Raw genomic sequence first — 15,191 nt, 5'->3', positions numbered from 1 at the left:
ATAGAGGTGCTACACTCACCCCCTGTTGCACTTAAGAATGTGATGGAGATCGGGGGTGGGTTATACACCCCACCATCCTAGTTCCGGGGATTTTTGTAGGTGGGGTAGACTTTTAACCCCACCCTGATTGTACATTTTTGTGGAGACACAATGGAGGGTGGGTACTACACCCTACCCACAGGAATCGGATTTTTCAAGGGAAAAGGAGGGGTGATCCACGACTCGTTTTTTTCGGCGCTCGCGTGCGAGAAGCTCTCAGCCGCTATGTCGGAAGGTTCGTCGCCTCCTCCTCCTCCCGCTACCCACTCCCGCTCTTCACCAGCGCCACAAACCCTCTCTTCCCGCTCAAATCCTTCCTCTCATCATGACTCTGCATTGCTCTTCTCCATCCCATGCGCATCAGCCTCTTGCGTTGCTGGTTCCAGGGTTTCGTGAGGCGTCACAAGGACGGAAGTTTGGTGACGGCGACGCACGAGGAAGTGAAGGAGGAGATAGTGAGGACGAGAGAAGGCTGAGAGAGTTGAAAGTTACTCCATCAGCCCCTGTACTCATCTCAACCTTGCTTGAGAGACGACGTTGCAGAGTTTCCCTGTGATGATCTGTTGATGACGTTGCAGTGGTGGTGGAGAGACGAGGAGGTCTTGTAGAGGTTGAGATCAAGATTTCAGTGATGTCATGAGACTTGGATGCAAGTTGTGAGAGAAGGATTCATGCTAGAGATATCTGAGTGATACGGGAAGCCGGTGTAACAGCTGTTGCCCTTGAACAGCAGGTCAGGACAGGTTACAGCGCTTAGACTACTACAGAACGATGGGATCTGTTCTGCCATACTCTCATCTTCTGCAATACCGCTTTATGTTGTGTCGTATTCTATCAGCACTCTCCATGTTCTCGCCATCCCCACGCCCTCCTTGCTCCTACCGATGCCTTGAACTGATGTGGCCTAATATTCTGGATGCAGAGGACAAGAAGGTCGACACCGAGAAGGAGGAGGAGGAAGAGGAGCTCGACTGCAGGTGTGAACGCCTCTTTTCCTCTCTCCTTGTGAATTCTGGCCCATCTCATCACCTCTTTCTTGCAGCCACCCGGATGTCCTGAACAAGTACCAGTTTGCTGGGAACACGGCAAATGGTGGGTAGTTACTCAGTCACTCTCAAATTTCTGCCCACACCCCATGCTTGACCTCTATTCTTTGCATCTTGCCACTCTGAAGATCTGATGATGCTTGCAGCGGCTATCCGTGCTGTTGCCGCCGAGTGCAAGGCTGGCAAGAGCATCGCAGAGCTCTGCGAGCTTGGTGACAACATCATCAACGAGAAGCTCGCCTCGGTGTACAAGGGGAAGAAGATCGAGAAGGGAATCGCCTTCCCCACCTGCATCTCCTTGAACAACTGCTGTGGCCACTACTCTCCTCTCAAGGAAGATAGCATCGAGCTCAAGGAAGGCGACGTTGCCAAGATGTGAGTCCTTGACGCCTCTAGACAAGCTTCTCACACTTTGACAGCGATCTCGGCGTTCATGTCGATGGCTACGTCGCTCTCGTCGCCACCACTATCGTTGTTGGACAGACTGAGGTGACCGGACGTGCTGCGGATGCCATCATGGCGGCCAAGACTGCAGGAGACGTCATCATTCGCATGTTGAAACCAGGAAACAAGAACCACGCCATCACTTCCATGGTGGAGAAGGCGGTCGCTTCCTTCGGCTGCCATGCTGTCGACGGCGTTGTGTCTCATCAGATTAAGCGCTTCACCACTGACGGCACCAAGGTGATCACCAACAAGAACGTGCCTGGTCACAACATCGAAGAGTGCACCTTCGAGCAGAATGAGGCCTATGCCGTCGACGTCGTTGTTTCTACCGGCGAGGGCAAGTGCAGAGAGCTTGACACCAAGTGCACTGTGTTTAAGCGTGCACCTGATGCCAAGTACAACCTCAAGATGAAGACTGCCCGTGAGGTGCGTCAGGCTTCTCCTTGTGAATGTGTGGCTTGACATTATGGTTAACAGGCCTTGTTCAAGATCGAGAAATCTCATCCTAAGATGCCCTTCTCTCTCCGTGAGATCGATGACACGCGCACCAGACTTGGTATCACCGAGTGCGTGAGGCACGAGCTGCTTCAGCCACACCCAGTTTTGTACGAGAAGGACGGAGAGATCGTGGCTCAGATCAAGTTCTGCGTCCTCCTCATGGCCAACGGGCCCGTCAAGATCACTGGCTCCGACTTGCCTGAGCTGAACGCGAAGTCTGACAAGCAAGTGGAGGACGAGGAGCTCATCGAGGTCCTCAAACAGTCCATCAAGAAGAAGAAGAAGTCAAACAAGAAGAAGGAGGAGGAGGGCAACTAGGCCTTTGATACGCTGCTAGGTTATTGATTTCGCGCTTGATTAAACGGAACTGCATCTTACGTGCTTCACATGACAGCGAAAGCTAGGGAGGTCATTAATCTTGAGAAACTCCAGTTTGGAAACGAGCGGCTCACCGAATACTTAGTTAGAAACCGATTACTCAGTTAGAAACATGAACAAGAGGGAAAGAGCAAGCAAATAAGTGGAAGAGACCTGGTTCACTAACAGGCCCTTACATATCTGCTTCTTGTCTTCCTTACCTCTTCCCTGCCTCAGTTGTTTCACTGGTTCTGCGGTTGTCCACCTGAATCGTCAAATCTCCACACTGGATTTTGACAAGGATGAGGACGAGGTGGACGAGGACGAGGACGAGGACGAGAAGGTGGAGTTGGAAGTGGTGGAGGACGAGGACGAGGACGAGGACGAGGACGAGGACGAGGACGAGGACGAGGACGAGGACAAGGACGTGGTGAAGGACGAGGACGTGGTGAAGGACGAGGAGGACGAGGAGGACGAGGAGGACGAGGAGGACGAGGAGGACGAGGAGAAGGAGACCCGGGGGTGGGCAGGGGGGGGGGGGGTCGGAAGGAGGGTTGGCCGGAGGCGCAGAAAAGGAAAGGAGGTGCAGGACGCAAAGAAGGAGACGAGCAGGAGGGGTGTGATTTACCTGAATTAGGGATGGGTGGGGTGGGACTACCGACCCCTAAACATTCCCTACTACCCCATAGACCCTGTAAACATGCTACAAGTACCCCTGCCATCAGCAATCTATGTTGGACCCCCTGGGGCAAAAACCACCCCCTGTCACGAACAAGAACGATCGAACCCCTCCCCTCATCTTCTAAGTCGCACCATGCTGTCTTTGAGGAGGTAACAATGCTGCTCTCCCCTCCTTCATCTCCCTCCTCTCCCCCGCCGCTGCCTCCTTCCCCCCTCCTTTCCTCGCCCTGTTCTCTTCTTTCTATCTTCCTCTCTCCCTCCGTTTCTCTCCCCTCCCCTCCCCTGTTCACTTCTCCTCTTCTCCCCCTTTCTCTTCTCTTCTCTTCAATTCTCTTCTCTGCTCTGCTCTGCTCTTCTCTTCTCTGCTCTGCTCTGCTCTCCCTCCTCCCCTCCTCCCCTCTCGTTGTTTCCACTCCCTCTAATTCATTTTTCTCCCTCCTCTCATACTCCACTATCCAATCCTCTTCCTCTAATGCCCCTCGCATTCCTCCAACCCTCTCCTTGAAACCATTCTTCATATCGCCATAACCGTCTCCGCCTCATTGTCCTCCTTCCCCTCAACTCCTCCTTACTCCCCATATGTGTTCATCCTCTCCGTCCTCCCTTCTTTTCTTATTTTTGTGCTCCAGATCAATCTCCCTGGCTGCTGTCAGGGCTCGACCGCTTCGCTCTGGTCGCCATCCCGCGCTGAGGGCCTGGGGGCCAGCAGCTGCCGGGCCCAAGTCTGTTGCGATTGCTCGGTCATTCGCTACCGTGGGGAGCGAAGGAAGCGACTCGGACTTTGCGCCTAAAGCCAAGGCTCCGGCAGCCAGTGAGGGCAGAAACGTGCAGGCAGAGATCAAGAACCTGGTCTCGTCGCGCAAAGTGGTTCTCTTCATGAAGGTGAACCGCTCTCTTCTCTCCCTGATCTCTCTATGTGAGGGAGTAGCGAGGGAGGAAGAACTGCTCCTCAATTGCTGCTCCTCACTTGGCTCATCCCCATGCTCCTCTTCTTTGAGTCTCCCTCGGATCGATCACCTCCTTTCTCCTCCTCTCCTTCACCTCAATCGTTTGCTATCAACTTCTCCTTGTACTTCGTTTCTCATCCTCTCCTCACTCTTAGACTGTTTCCTCTCCTCTCTTTTGACTTCGTGGCAGGGAACGCCCGACTTCCCCATGTGCGGCTTCAGCAATAAGGCTGTGCAGATCCTCGACTTTCACAGGACTCAATATGGCGCATTCAACGTGCTGGAAGACATGGAAGTGAGGGAAGGAGTGAAGCAGTTCTCGTAAGCCTCTCTCTCTCTCTCTCTCTCTCTCTCTCTCCTCTTCTCTCTCCTCTTCTCTCTCTCTCTTCTTCTCACCACTGTGTTCCTCCTTTTGTCACTACTTGCTTCCTCTTTCTCTTTCTCCAGCTGATTCGTTCTGTCCTGCAGTGCATGGCCAACGATCCCTCAGCTGTTTGTCAACGGCGAGTTTGTGGGAGGCTGCGACATCATGATGGAGATGCATCAGAATGGAGAGCTCAAGCAGCTCCTCAGTGACGCGGGAGCTCTCAAGTGAAGGGCCCTAAGCCGGCATGCCATGTAGCATCATATATTGTACATCCCTAGTGCCAGCGGCGCCTGCTCCTCCTGTTCGTGAGCCTCCATCTCCTTTACCACCTCAAGGTTGGACGAGAAGCTATTGCGAGTTTTCTTCGCCTGCGGTCTCACACTCACGCATGGTCCCTCATTCCTTCCCACCCTCGTGTACCTTGTTTGCCTCCTCTCCTCTGCCGTCATGACATCTCTTCTCTTCCAGCAGCTGCAGCAGCTCGTCCATCTGCTCCTCCAGCGTGTTGAGCTCCTCGTCCTCCTTAGCCACGTACGCCAGGGCATAGGACTTGACATCCACGGCATGTGGTCGCTAATCAGCCCGTCAGATGGCGCGAGGGCCCCAGCAGCTCATGGCTGACCTGACGGTTCACGTCTGCAGGCAAGCTGACCGCCTCCTCTGCTGAAGCTCTCGACCTTGAGCAAGGATGTCACGTGATTCAGTAAGGGAGGTGCAGACCTCTTGTCCAGCTGCAGGCTGCGCATGGCAGCGTTCACCTCTGAGAGAATCTGCTGGAGACCGCGAACCTAGAGGGCTCAGAGTCAAACAGTTTCCCATGCGGACGGCTTCAACCTCGTCCACAAGCACAAGTTGCTCTTTCTCGCCCAATGGAGCCTGGTGATCGTAGATTCGTTTTCTCAACTCGGAATAGTTGGCTTGCAGCTGACACCAGAGTCAACGGTAGCAACTTGACACAGTTGCAAAAGAAGCAGAGACGACTCTCGAGCGATCTCTCACCCTCTCGTTAAAGATGGCGATGGTCTTGGCGAGCTCTGATTCATTCGTGACATCCAGACGTCTCTCCTGCTCGTCATCGTCAGCTCGTTCAAGTCACCGAGCAGGTCACTTGGTCATGAGAAGAAGCTTGACTGCAAGCAACTTAGAGAGACAGCACAGCACGAGTTTCACTCACTTGGCAGCCGCGTGTATCGAAGCCCCTTGGTGCTGCATTCTTCTCCCGTCTTCTCCTCCCTCTCCACCAGGCGGGTCAAATTCGCTTCTCTTGTTCTCGAGCTCAGCAAGCTCGGCAGTGAGCTGCTTGTGACAAGCAACAGTGAGGGCTCCATGGCAGCCTCTCCTACCACCTGAGCGTTGACAAGCTTCAGTGCGATGACCTTCTCCATCGATTGCAGCCAATCTTGCGGCATAGTCTTGAGCACCTGCCGCTGGTCATGCTCGCACATGGCACTCGCGACGGGACCTTGAGCTCTGCTCCTGGCACCATGTTTGCCACGTAGGACGCTCGTGCTGCGGCACTTCTACCTCGCCATGAGGCTGACTGGTCAAGATAGTGGCGGGGAGGCTCATTCTCCTTAGGGAGACCGCATGACGACAACACTTTGACAAGAGTCTGTTTGCTCACAGTGTCATAGGGATGACATGGGCAGGCGTCATGCCTGACCTTGTTTTGAGCCGACTCGCGATCCAAGGCGACAGACAGCTTCTCGATGGCTTTGATACACTTGTGAAGAGCATCGACTCTCATCTTGTTGCTCTTCCTACTCGCAAGCTTCTCCAACGAACTGAACTTGCCGGCCTTCTTGTCTTTGTCCCGCAACCGCACTACATCTTTCTCAACGTTCGTCTGCGCCATGACAGCTTGAAACGAGGTGGGGGTGGAGGGAAAAGGAGACGTCCATCCTCTTGTGGGGCTCAACTTCGACGGTGAAGTGAGTTCCTGCGTTGCCTGTCAAAAATTGAGTGAGGAGTAGAGGTCTGTCTCACCTTGCAGTAGAGAGAGTCTTCAGATACTTGGTTGACCTGCGATATCAAGCATGGTCATCATCAACCTGACATTGTTCACATGATCTAGTGTGGTACCGTTTCGTCCTTTGAAATTTCTTCTGAGAACTTCTAATGAAACAAAAAGATTCAATTTCGGGAATGACATAACTCTTATACGGACCTTCATGGCAATCTGCGCCTCAACGATTGATTTCTTGGCAAACAGAATGGTTTGATCATGGTCTACAGCAACGTCGTGGAAGTCAGGAGACGACGAGGAATCGGGTGCTGGGTCGCCATCTTTCTCGCAAAGCTTCTCTTCATCCTCGTGTTGCAACGGCAAGCCCTGTGCTTGCGTCGAGACCCCATCTGCCAGGCGTTGCATGAGCTCTCAGGCAACCTTGACAGAGCAAGCGACCGCTCAGAGTGATTCTAGTCTTGTGCTCGAGCGCCAAGTGCGCCTGCAGTCTTGCTCCTGCACATGAGAAGGAGAAGCAGGTCAGACGGAGCCGAGGTCACCTCCATCCACAGCAACAGCATCGCACTACTTGCGCTCTGCGGCCGCCAATCTTCTCCTCGGCTCGTCACGCTCGAAACTTGTCGGGGCCCGTGACTGGGCTGGAGGGACGGCAGCTCGTCAAGGCCGGCAGTGTTTGCAGGCCTGGCTGAGGAGGGGCGGAGAGCGACGCCTGTCGGGCATGTGAGACCCTCGGCAGCTCCTCGACCGCCTGCAACCTCTGCGCTCATGCAGCCATGCGTGCAATGAGGGCCCTGACCTCTCCTCCTCTCGCTTTCCTGAGCTTGAGCGTCCAGCAGACGAGCCGCTCTTGGGCCTGCAGCACATGCTAAGTGTTGGGTACACGTTGCCAGGGTTGAGCCACCTCTTAGCTTTCTTGGAGAACAAATTGACGATCATCGGTCACTATCATAGATCCTGAAACATTCTATGCTGATGCATCACACTAGGCTGAGATGAAGCTGCCTCTTTTCCATGCGGCCCTGGGCAGCCTGTCATGCCATAATCCCACACATCTGTCCGTTAGTTGCGCTCTCTCTCTCGTCTGCCTCTCTGCGATTTCACAACCTTCGCTTTACATGCTTTACGACTCGTTATCTTCCTTCTAATCTCAAGTTCACCAAGCAAAGCGTCTCCTGAGCCCTGTCCTGAGCGTTCTTGCCTCCTCCTCGCTTCATCTCCTCCTCGCTTCATCTCCTCCTCGCTTCATCTCCTCCTCGCTTCTCCTCCTCCTCGCTTCATGTCCTCCTCGCTTCATCTCCTCCTCGCTTCTCCTCCTCCTCGCTTCATGTCCTCCTCGCTTCATCTCCTCCTCGCTTCATCTCCTCCTCGCTTCTCCTCCTCCTCGCTTCATGTCCTCCTCGCTTCATGTCCTCCTCGCTTCATGTCCTCCTCGCTTCATGTCCTCCTCGCTTCATCTTCTCCTCGCTTCATGTCCTCCTCGCTTCATGTCCTCCTCGCTTCATCTTCTCCTCGCTTCATCTTCTCCTCGCTTCATCTCTTCTTGTCGCGTTCATCATCCACTGATTCTCTCATGCTCTTCTGCCGTTGCAACATTCTGAGGCGGCCCTCCCGACCTACTCACCCCACCCCTATATCGACCAGTCATACAAGCTTCAAAGGACCCCTGATGACTACCCTACCCACCTAATTACTTCATCCTACCCACCCATTTCCCACCACATTGCCGGATGGCCCGGCGGGCCCGCGGGTCTGAACTTCCGAGTTCGGAACGTCCGCCCGACGCCGAGCCGTTCACCCACCCCACCCATTGACACGGTCTTGCGCTCGGCACCAGGGGTCATAGTTATTCCTGGCAACCAGGGGGTTAGGGGTGTCGACGGCAGTGGTGGTTCGGATTGTAGGGTGGTAAATTGACCCGATATTATGGGAAAAATGGGGGTCAGAAGATAATTTTGCATGGGGTTGTGATTTATATGAGGGGTGGGGGTAAGCATTGAAAGGGTGGGGGTGTATTGTAGGCGGTGAAGATGGTGCTGCAGCGGTACCGGGCGAAGCAGGAGCTGGGGAAGGGAAGCTTTGGGACTGTGTACCTGACAGAAGGACGACGAGACAAGAAGACTTACGTCGTGAAGGTGAAGCTCTAGATGCCAGAGACATCATGGTCCTCTCTTGTTCGCCCGTGCGTTGTGGCTGACGCTCTTCTAACGACCTACTTGATCTCACGACTGAGTGATTGCCCAAAACAAAGTCCAGTTGACATTGGAATTTTAGGTAGTTGATAATCTAAGAGAAAACAATCTGAAAGTGCAAGAAATTCGTGTTATGATGCATCTAAAACATCGTAACATCATCGAGATGTGCGATTTTTACACTAGTGAGTGATTTTCCAAGGCTGCATTGAAGTTCTAATGACTATCGTAGGCAACAATCAGCTGTGTATTGTTATGGATTATGCTGATGGAGGAGATCTGCGAAACGAAATTGTAAGATCATGATCTGTTGAGGATGATTCAATACGTTAACGCTTGCTTGGCGTGGAAAGATCAAGGCAAGGGGTGCCAAGCAACACATTAACGAGGAGATCATCACGCTGTGGTTGATTCAGGTATGGCTGGCAGGGCTGTCTGCTTGGCGTCAGTCTTGTGTCTGCTTGCCGTCAGTCTTGTGTCTGCTTGCCGTCAGTCTTGTGTCTGCTTGCCGTCAGTCTTGTGTCTGCTTGCCGTCAGTCTTGTGTCTGCTTGCCGTCAGTCTTGTGTCTGCTTGCCGTCAGTCTTGTGTCTGCTTGCCGTCAGTCTTGTGTCTGCTTGCCGTCAGTCTTGTGTCTGCTTGCCGTCAGTCTTGTGTCTGCTTGCCGTCAGTCTTGTGTCTGCTTGCCGTCAGTCTTGTGCGTCAGGTCTGCGAGGCTCTCGACTACGCCCACCAAGAGCAAGTCATCCACCGAGACATCAAGCCCTCCAACATCTTCCTCATGGCCGATGGCAGGACGGTGAAAGTGGGCGATTTCGGCATCTCAAAAGTATTGGATGCTGGTAATGGTCGCCCTTGAGCTCAGCAAAACATCTCACTCACAACAAATCAAGTTGCAGGTCAAACAACACAGACTGTGGCACCAGAGCTTGAAAAAAGAGTCGGCACGAAACGGTTTTCACACCTATGGTTGAATTTCTATGATAAAACGTTGGATTGCTCAGGTACATGGCTCCTGAAGTTTATAACAAGCAAGACTACTCAAACAAGGCGGACATATGGTCTTTAGGATGTGTACTTTTCGAGCTCCTCACCTTGAATCACCCGACCTATGAGAAAGATAAACGAATATGGTTCGAATGGGTAATTACCCACTAGTTTCGCTGCTAACCATGTTTCATTCGATTCTTAACACGTATACCGTCAGATTCCTCAATCCTATTCGAAAAATATACAAGACATCTGCCGAGCCTGCTTATCTGAAAATCCTTCTAACAGGCCTTCTTCTCAAGCTTTGATTGTACGACAACAAACTTTGGATGTTGCTGCTGCTCTTCTTCTAACCATTGTCAATCAGGTCAAGCTTGCTACTCCATATCTAGCATCTCAAGTCATACAGTACGACTTCTTCAACGCCATTCAGTGGTATGACAAACGGCTGGCTGAGACACGCAAACAATATGAAGAACAAAGCATGTGCATCCGACAGTTCTTCCCTAACTTTGTCATCTCCACCCCTCCTACCTTTCTTCCCAATGCTGGTGCGTTCCTGCTGAGCTGACGCATGTCAAGTCTCTGATCCAACGCCTTGCAGATCACCGAGGGAGGAGTCAGAGCAACCCTGCTAGAGTTGAAACACCAAGGTAACGATAAGCCTCTGGTACCGCTCTGATGCTGCTTGCCTGCAGGCAGCAGGAGCCTCTGAAGCAACAAGAGCTGGAGCACTTTGCGATCCCCGAGTACGTGGAAGACACATCGGAGAGCGACAAGCGGATGGAGGATGAACAAGGGCAGCCTGAAAGCAGACCCGAGCTCAAGTCCAACCTCAAGCAACCGCCAGCCTCTGAGCTCCCAGCCGAACCGAAACCCAACGGTGGAGTCGATGCTGGCATTAGACAAGAGTCGAGCACACATGAACTGTCTCCTTCCAAACTCAAAGCCAAGGAAAGTGACAGTCACAGTCAACCATCTGATTCGAAGCTATCAGAAACAAGTCTGAAAGAAGAATTGCCACGAAGCAGCAAACCACCAGATAAATCAATGGAACAACCTTTGAAAGACGATGATAAAGTTCAAGCAGCATCAAGAGCAGCCTCGTCGAAACCGGTGGCTGAAGCCAAAAACACACCGGATGTCGTTGAAAATAGCAGTAAGCTCGATAGTCCCAAAAGCACCAGCACCAGCACCAGCACCAGCACCAGCACCAGCACCACTACCTTACGATCTCCTAACGACAAGACGCGTCAAGACAGGTCTGACACAACCAAGCCCGTGCTCTTGTTCCACGAGCAGAAGCGGCAGCAGCTGATGATGGAGGAAGAGACAAAACAGAAGAAAGAGCCTGATGTGCGACCTGATGCAGACAAAGGTCAAAGTGATGAGAATGTGCACAAACAGCCGTCAGAAGCCACTGCAGCACGACAGTCCGATTCAACAAACCAAGGCATACAACAATATGTGCAAGGTGAAACTCAAAATGAAGTCGAGGAGACGGAGAAGGTCAAAGCTAGCAGCAAGGTTGAACAAGTCGAAAGAAAACATATCGAAGGAACGGCAATAGATCAACAAGGGCAGAGCAGCGGACAAGAAGATTCTCTGTCGAATGCCTGGAAAGAAAGTCCAGAGACTGATGTTTCTTATAAGGTCAGCTTGCGATGTTACTTTCTTGAACTGATTCAAATCAGGTGCTGGTTGACAACAGCGTTCAGAAGGTTGAGAAAATCGACAGCAATACAATGATGCAGCAAGAGTTGGTAAGCTTGGTTGTTGGCATCATGTTGTATCACACTCGTGTTGAACAGCCCTCTACCTTGTCGAATCAACCATCCAAGGACATACCATTCAGGGTACTCAACATCAATTTCTTGAGGTTTCTTCTGCCATTCTGATCCTGACTTCATTTTTTGTTTACAATAGATGCACATTTCAAAAGAGATCGGGACAAGGTAAAGTTGCGAATCTGAAGTCAGGTTTCTGATAGAAGGGGTCACAGAGATGCCGTTTATGAAGCATCTCCTAGAGGTAAAATGTTTTTCTTTTCTTCCTTCAATCTTTTTTTAAAAACATCGAGTTGCTTAGTGATTGAGTGAGCGTGACGGTTTCAGGTGCACTAGTCAATCACGATCTACCATACAATCCAAATGTCAACGCGGCGATTTTCTCTTTCACAACGAACATAGGAGAGAATCAACCAAACCCTCAGATTGCAAAGACGAGTGTCTCCGAAAGACAAACACAAGACGGAGGCAAACGCGAAAAAGTCCAGAATGTTGTGACGGGTGTATGGGAGGGCATTGCCGAAGGAAGAATCACGAGGAGCGCCTCCGACTCAGCGGACGAGCCATCGCCTCCAGCGCAGAAGCCGTTCTCCTTGCTCTCTCACAACTATTCTGGTCTGCTCTACGGGCACAGCAACGTGCCCAGTGTCGCTGAGTTGTCAACTCGAACTCAAGAAGACCTCTACGACATGAAGTTCTCGCAGTCCAGCAAGCAGGAGGAGAGCAGGCGAGAGGCTGTGCTGCCCCCGTACCCCCAGATGAACTTCAGCCCTTCCTACCACTCCACTCGCTTCCGAGGCGGAGCAGATGAAGTCGAATACAGCAGCCGAAGCTCCTTACCTCCTATGCCGCCATCCTTCGCCGACGACGTGAAGAGAACGTAGGTTTCTTTCCCTCCTCCTCCTCCTCCTGACTCTTGTCGCCTTGTCAGGAATCAAGTCAAAGATGACTTTGGGACGCCCCAGCAGAGTGCGAGGTCGTCGCCTGCTTATGAGTACTTGAAGTCGACCATGACCGGCGCCAAGACTGAGGGGCAGCAGCCGATGCCTTCAGACTTTCAAACGATCCTGGCGAACCTCGAGTCTGAACGAAACCGTTTCTCATCGTACAGTCAAAGCCCCGTCGTCAGCAGTCGCATCGGAAGCTCCTTCGACTCGGCCAGTCGGCGCATGACGTATGGGCAGCAGACCCCGGGGGTCTTACGAGCTGAGCCCGGAGATCGAACGTTTGATGCTGCCCGGGACATGACGGGAGCAAACTCGAGCAGGCCGCGTGCGTTGGATGCCAACACGTCGGACGTTCTGAGCGAGCTGGAGAGAGTTCGGAGTGGACTCCACGCGTCACTAGCGGCAGCTGGGGGAAGCAAGTCGGGAGAGAGGACAAACGACGACCTTTCGAGTCTGTGGAAGAAGTATCAAATGAAGTATTGAACCCACCGAGTCCCCGATCAGACGAGACTCGTTTGTCGTGTCTCGCTTCACTCACTCAGAGCTGGAAAATGGCGTCGATTGGCAACTCGTACTGATGGGCCATGCGGAGATTCCTCTTGATCCTGTGCGAGTGGAGCCTCTCAGAGGCAGCCGAAGATCTGTTGTTTTCGTTGTTGGTGATCCCCTGCTGGGGCTCCATAAGCTGCGGCCTGTCACGATGGTTGACATGAAACAAACGACTTGACCCGACGAGCACCTGGCAGCTGGAGTCGACGAGCTCGTAGCTGGAGCAAGAGGAAGCTCGGAATAGAAGGAACCCTGGAGGAGGGGGGATGAGACGAAAGGGAGAGGGGAGGAAGGAGAAAGTTGCGAGTCACCTGATCCTCCTGAGAGTCGTAGATGTTCAAGTCAATCTGTCTCGACATGTTGAGCTCCTTGTCTCTCTCCAGTGCCGTCTGGTACTGCTCGTACTCCAACTTCGCCGACTGGATGTAGTTGTCGAACGCCTGAATCCCTTCCATGTAGTTGATATCCCTGGCGAGAGGCACTGAGCTCCCGCCATCTGTCGCCTTGGATTCCGAGTACAAGGGGCTCGTTCCTCTGCTTCACAAAGTGAGGGGCGATGGTGAAGGGCCTGCAGGACCTGGTCGACGGCGCCGCATTGACTCTGCTGGGCATCGTTGATGTCACGTCTGTCAACTTGTCAGCCATGGGGAACCAGCGCGAGTCTCATCACTGAGAGTCTTGGCCAAGTCATCTTCGCGCAGGAGAGACGACTTTGCTAAGGGAAGAGCTGAGGAAGTCAAGAGATCAAGTCGGGCTGACCTGTCGATTGGTCTTCTGACGGAGGTTGCCACAGGCTGGGGATCTTTCCCGGTGACTGAGAGGCAGCAGAAGGGACAGGGTCAAGAAGATACAAGACGTTTCAAGCAGCACCAGCGAATCCTTCGGTTCCTTCGTCTGACCGTCGAGAAACAACTTTGCACTGACCGTTGTATCATTCTCCATCACAGTCTCCCTATCGTGTACCTTGCAGTCACGCTCATTGCAGCCGGTCTCACTGGCTCTCTGTAAGCAGAGCAATAGTCAGTAAAGCCGATGAAAGAGAAGCAACAACTCATGAAACAATGACACGTTATCATTTCGTACACTAGCTTGCTTGTGGGAGGAAGAGAGGAAGCAGGAGGAGAAGGCGTCCTCAAGCGAGAAGTGTTGGTGACAGCTGTAAAGTTGTTACTCGAGCGTGGCGAGAAGCACGATCTGTCAGAGAACCTGTGGAAAACGGTCTAAGAGGTCTGTCTTGCTTACACGCCTCTCTGCGCAGCTGCAATGCGGGTGACTCAAGTAGAAGAATCTCTGGAGCTCACTTCGACTTCTTTGACGCAAGTGATCATCGTCATCAGGCGCGTGAAGATTGTCAACGCTCTGAGGGTGGCACGAACTTCTGCACGTCAACCGCTTGTCATCAATCTTGGAATCAGCTGATTCAGAACACCTTCGAAACTTGCATGGATGATCGTCCAGTACATCAACAGCTCGACCTGTTCAATGTTGTCGATTTGTCCCTCAACTCCGCAAGTCTCACCACGAAAAGTCCAAGAGACGCGAGAACGACGCAGGAGAAAGAGCAAAACCACACTGAACGCATCGTTACACGCATCTTCCGATCATAGCCCCAGTGAGGCAGAGGAGCTGCTAGTGAGAGCGCAACATCAAAACATACCCTTGCGAGTTCTCCGTCTGCATGCAAGGTATGCGAAGGTGAGGAATCCTGACGCACGTCAGGCAAGCATATCGCGTCATGATCCCTGGCTGCTCACCAGACAAGACAGCGACAGCAGAAAGGGTGAGGTGGGCCCACCACAAGCCCCTGTGAGGGATTGAACCCAGTGCGAGCATCACAAGGCGACTCAACTACCTCAGGTGTGGAGTTGACTCTGTCGGGAGAAAGACGACAGGTCAGAGCAGAACTGAGATCGACTATGGAGACCTTGAGCTTCGATCCCGAAGAAGTAGACGTTGAAAACAGCTTTTCGGTTTGAACGAAACGGTCAGAAATCAGAGGCAACTTTCATGATGTCCAGGGCACCAGATGTGAAGAGAACGTCAAGTGCGTTGCTCATGCCGCACGCAAATAAACCAATGACTGAACAAACGTCACAGGTATCGCAGAGAAGTTCAAGGTGCTGACATGGTATGGAGTTCGAAGAAGAGGAGCCCGCGCCCGATCTTGAAGACATTCATCAGCGCTCAAGATTTTCACAGTGACACATGATACACCTCTGAGGGCGATGGCTTGGCTTGTCTCTGCCTATTTCCTCGTTATGTTGTGTTATAGAGCTTTCGACGTGCGCGGTGTTGACGGTACCCTTAGAACTCGTAGGACTACCATTCCACAACACAACAGGTAGAGTATGCTTTCTTTGCTGCACTTGAAGGTTTTCATCAC

General features: G+C 52.5%; 5 protein-coding genes across 5 annotated transcripts; 3 read left to right on the top strand and 2 right to left on the bottom strand.

The window, feature by feature from the left end:
- The first annotated feature begins 252 nt into the window (after nucleotides 1–252).
- GUITHDRAFT_96731 (hypothetical protein) lies at nucleotides 253–2,407 on the top strand. Its single transcript, XM_005826315.1, has 6 exons — nucleotides 253–274; nucleotides 962–1,016; nucleotides 1,082–1,131; nucleotides 1,232–1,460; nucleotides 1,505–1,958; nucleotides 2,010–2,407. Exons 1-6 carry the CDS (start codon nucleotides 265–267, stop codon nucleotides 2,346–2,348), a joined length of 1,137 nt encoding a protein of 378 aa, XP_005826372.1. The 5' UTR covers nucleotides 253–264; the 3' UTR covers nucleotides 2,349–2,407.
- Nucleotides 2,408–3,191: 784 nt separating this feature from the next.
- GUITHDRAFT_96730 (hypothetical protein) lies at nucleotides 3,192–4,738 on the top strand. Its single transcript, XM_005826314.1, has 4 exons — nucleotides 3,192–3,218; nucleotides 3,698–3,950; nucleotides 4,206–4,336; nucleotides 4,484–4,738. Exons 1-4 carry the CDS (start codon nucleotides 3,202–3,204, stop codon nucleotides 4,608–4,610), a joined length of 528 nt encoding a protein of 175 aa, XP_005826371.1. The 5' UTR covers nucleotides 3,192–3,201; the 3' UTR covers nucleotides 4,611–4,738.
- Nucleotides 4,739–6,916: 2,178 nt separating this feature from the next.
- On the bottom strand, nucleotides 6,917–7,638 carry GUITHDRAFT_164986 (hypothetical protein; the record flags this gene model as incomplete). The annotated part of the gene is made up of 3 exons (XM_005826313.1): nucleotides 7,250–7,638; nucleotides 7,104–7,201; nucleotides 6,917–7,057 (listed from the first exon to the last, which is right to left on the bottom strand). Coding segments are annotated over exons 1-3 (273 nt in total), but the record flags the coding sequence as incomplete, so codon positions are not given.
- A 737-nt stretch (nucleotides 7,639–8,375) lies between these two features.
- On the top strand, nucleotides 8,376–9,693 carry GUITHDRAFT_76463 (hypothetical protein; the record flags this gene model as incomplete). The annotated part of the gene is made up of 7 exons (XM_005826312.1): nucleotides 8,376–8,480; nucleotides 8,620–8,722; nucleotides 8,770–8,831; nucleotides 8,891–8,953; nucleotides 9,242–9,377; nucleotides 9,462–9,489; nucleotides 9,540–9,693. 7 exons carry the CDS (start codon nucleotides 8,376–8,378, stop codon nucleotides 9,691–9,693), a joined length of 651 nt encoding a protein of 216 aa, XP_005826369.1.
- A 3,104-nt stretch (nucleotides 9,694–12,797) lies between these two features.
- On the bottom strand, nucleotides 12,798–14,641 carry GUITHDRAFT_114586 (hypothetical protein; the record flags this gene model as incomplete). The annotated part of the gene is made up of 11 exons (XM_005826311.1): nucleotides 12,798–12,951; nucleotides 12,999–13,060; nucleotides 13,120–13,342; nucleotides 13,386–13,434; nucleotides 13,479–13,535; nucleotides 13,708–13,810; nucleotides 14,110–14,186; nucleotides 14,238–14,283; nucleotides 14,328–14,380; nucleotides 14,466–14,513; nucleotides 14,563–14,641. The coding sequence occupies 11 exons, from the start codon at nucleotides 14,639–14,641 to the stop codon at nucleotides 12,798–12,800; spliced, it is 951 nt and encodes a 316-aa protein (XP_005826368.1).
- Between the last annotated feature and the right edge of the window lie 550 nt (nucleotides 14,642–15,191).

Source organism: Guillardia theta (genome assembly GCF_000315625.1).
Source record: "Guillardia theta CCMP2712 unplaced genomic scaffold GUITHscaffold_76, whole genome shotgun sequence".
NCBI classification, from domain to species: domain Eukaryota; class Cryptophyceae; order Pyrenomonadales; family Geminigeraceae; genus Guillardia; species Guillardia theta.
This window is presented reverse-complemented; position numbering and strand designations above follow the sequence as displayed.

What these genes read in the sequence shown, in the direction of transcription:
- GUITHDRAFT_96731 (XM_005826315.1), top strand. An exon ending in TGCTGGGAACACGGCAAATG is followed by an intron (nt 1,132 to 1,231) that starts GTGGGTAGTTAC and finishes TGATGCTTGCAG; the next exon opens with CGGCTATCCGTGCTGTTGCC. An exon ending in AGATGAAGACTGCCCGTGAG is followed by an intron (nt 1,959 to 2,009) that starts GTGCGTCAGGCT and finishes TATGGTTAACAG; the next exon opens with GCCTTGTTCAAGATCGAGAA.
- GUITHDRAFT_96730 (XM_005826314.1), top strand. An exon ending in AAGTGGTTCTCTTCATGAAG is followed by an intron (nt 3,951 to 4,205) that starts GTGAACCGCTCT and finishes ACTTCGTGGCAG; the next exon opens with GGAACGCCCGACTTCCCCAT. An exon ending in GAAGGAGTGAAGCAGTTCTC is followed by an intron (nt 4,337 to 4,483) that starts GTAAGCCTCTCT and finishes TCTGTCCTGCAG; the next exon opens with TGCATGGCCAACGATCCCTC.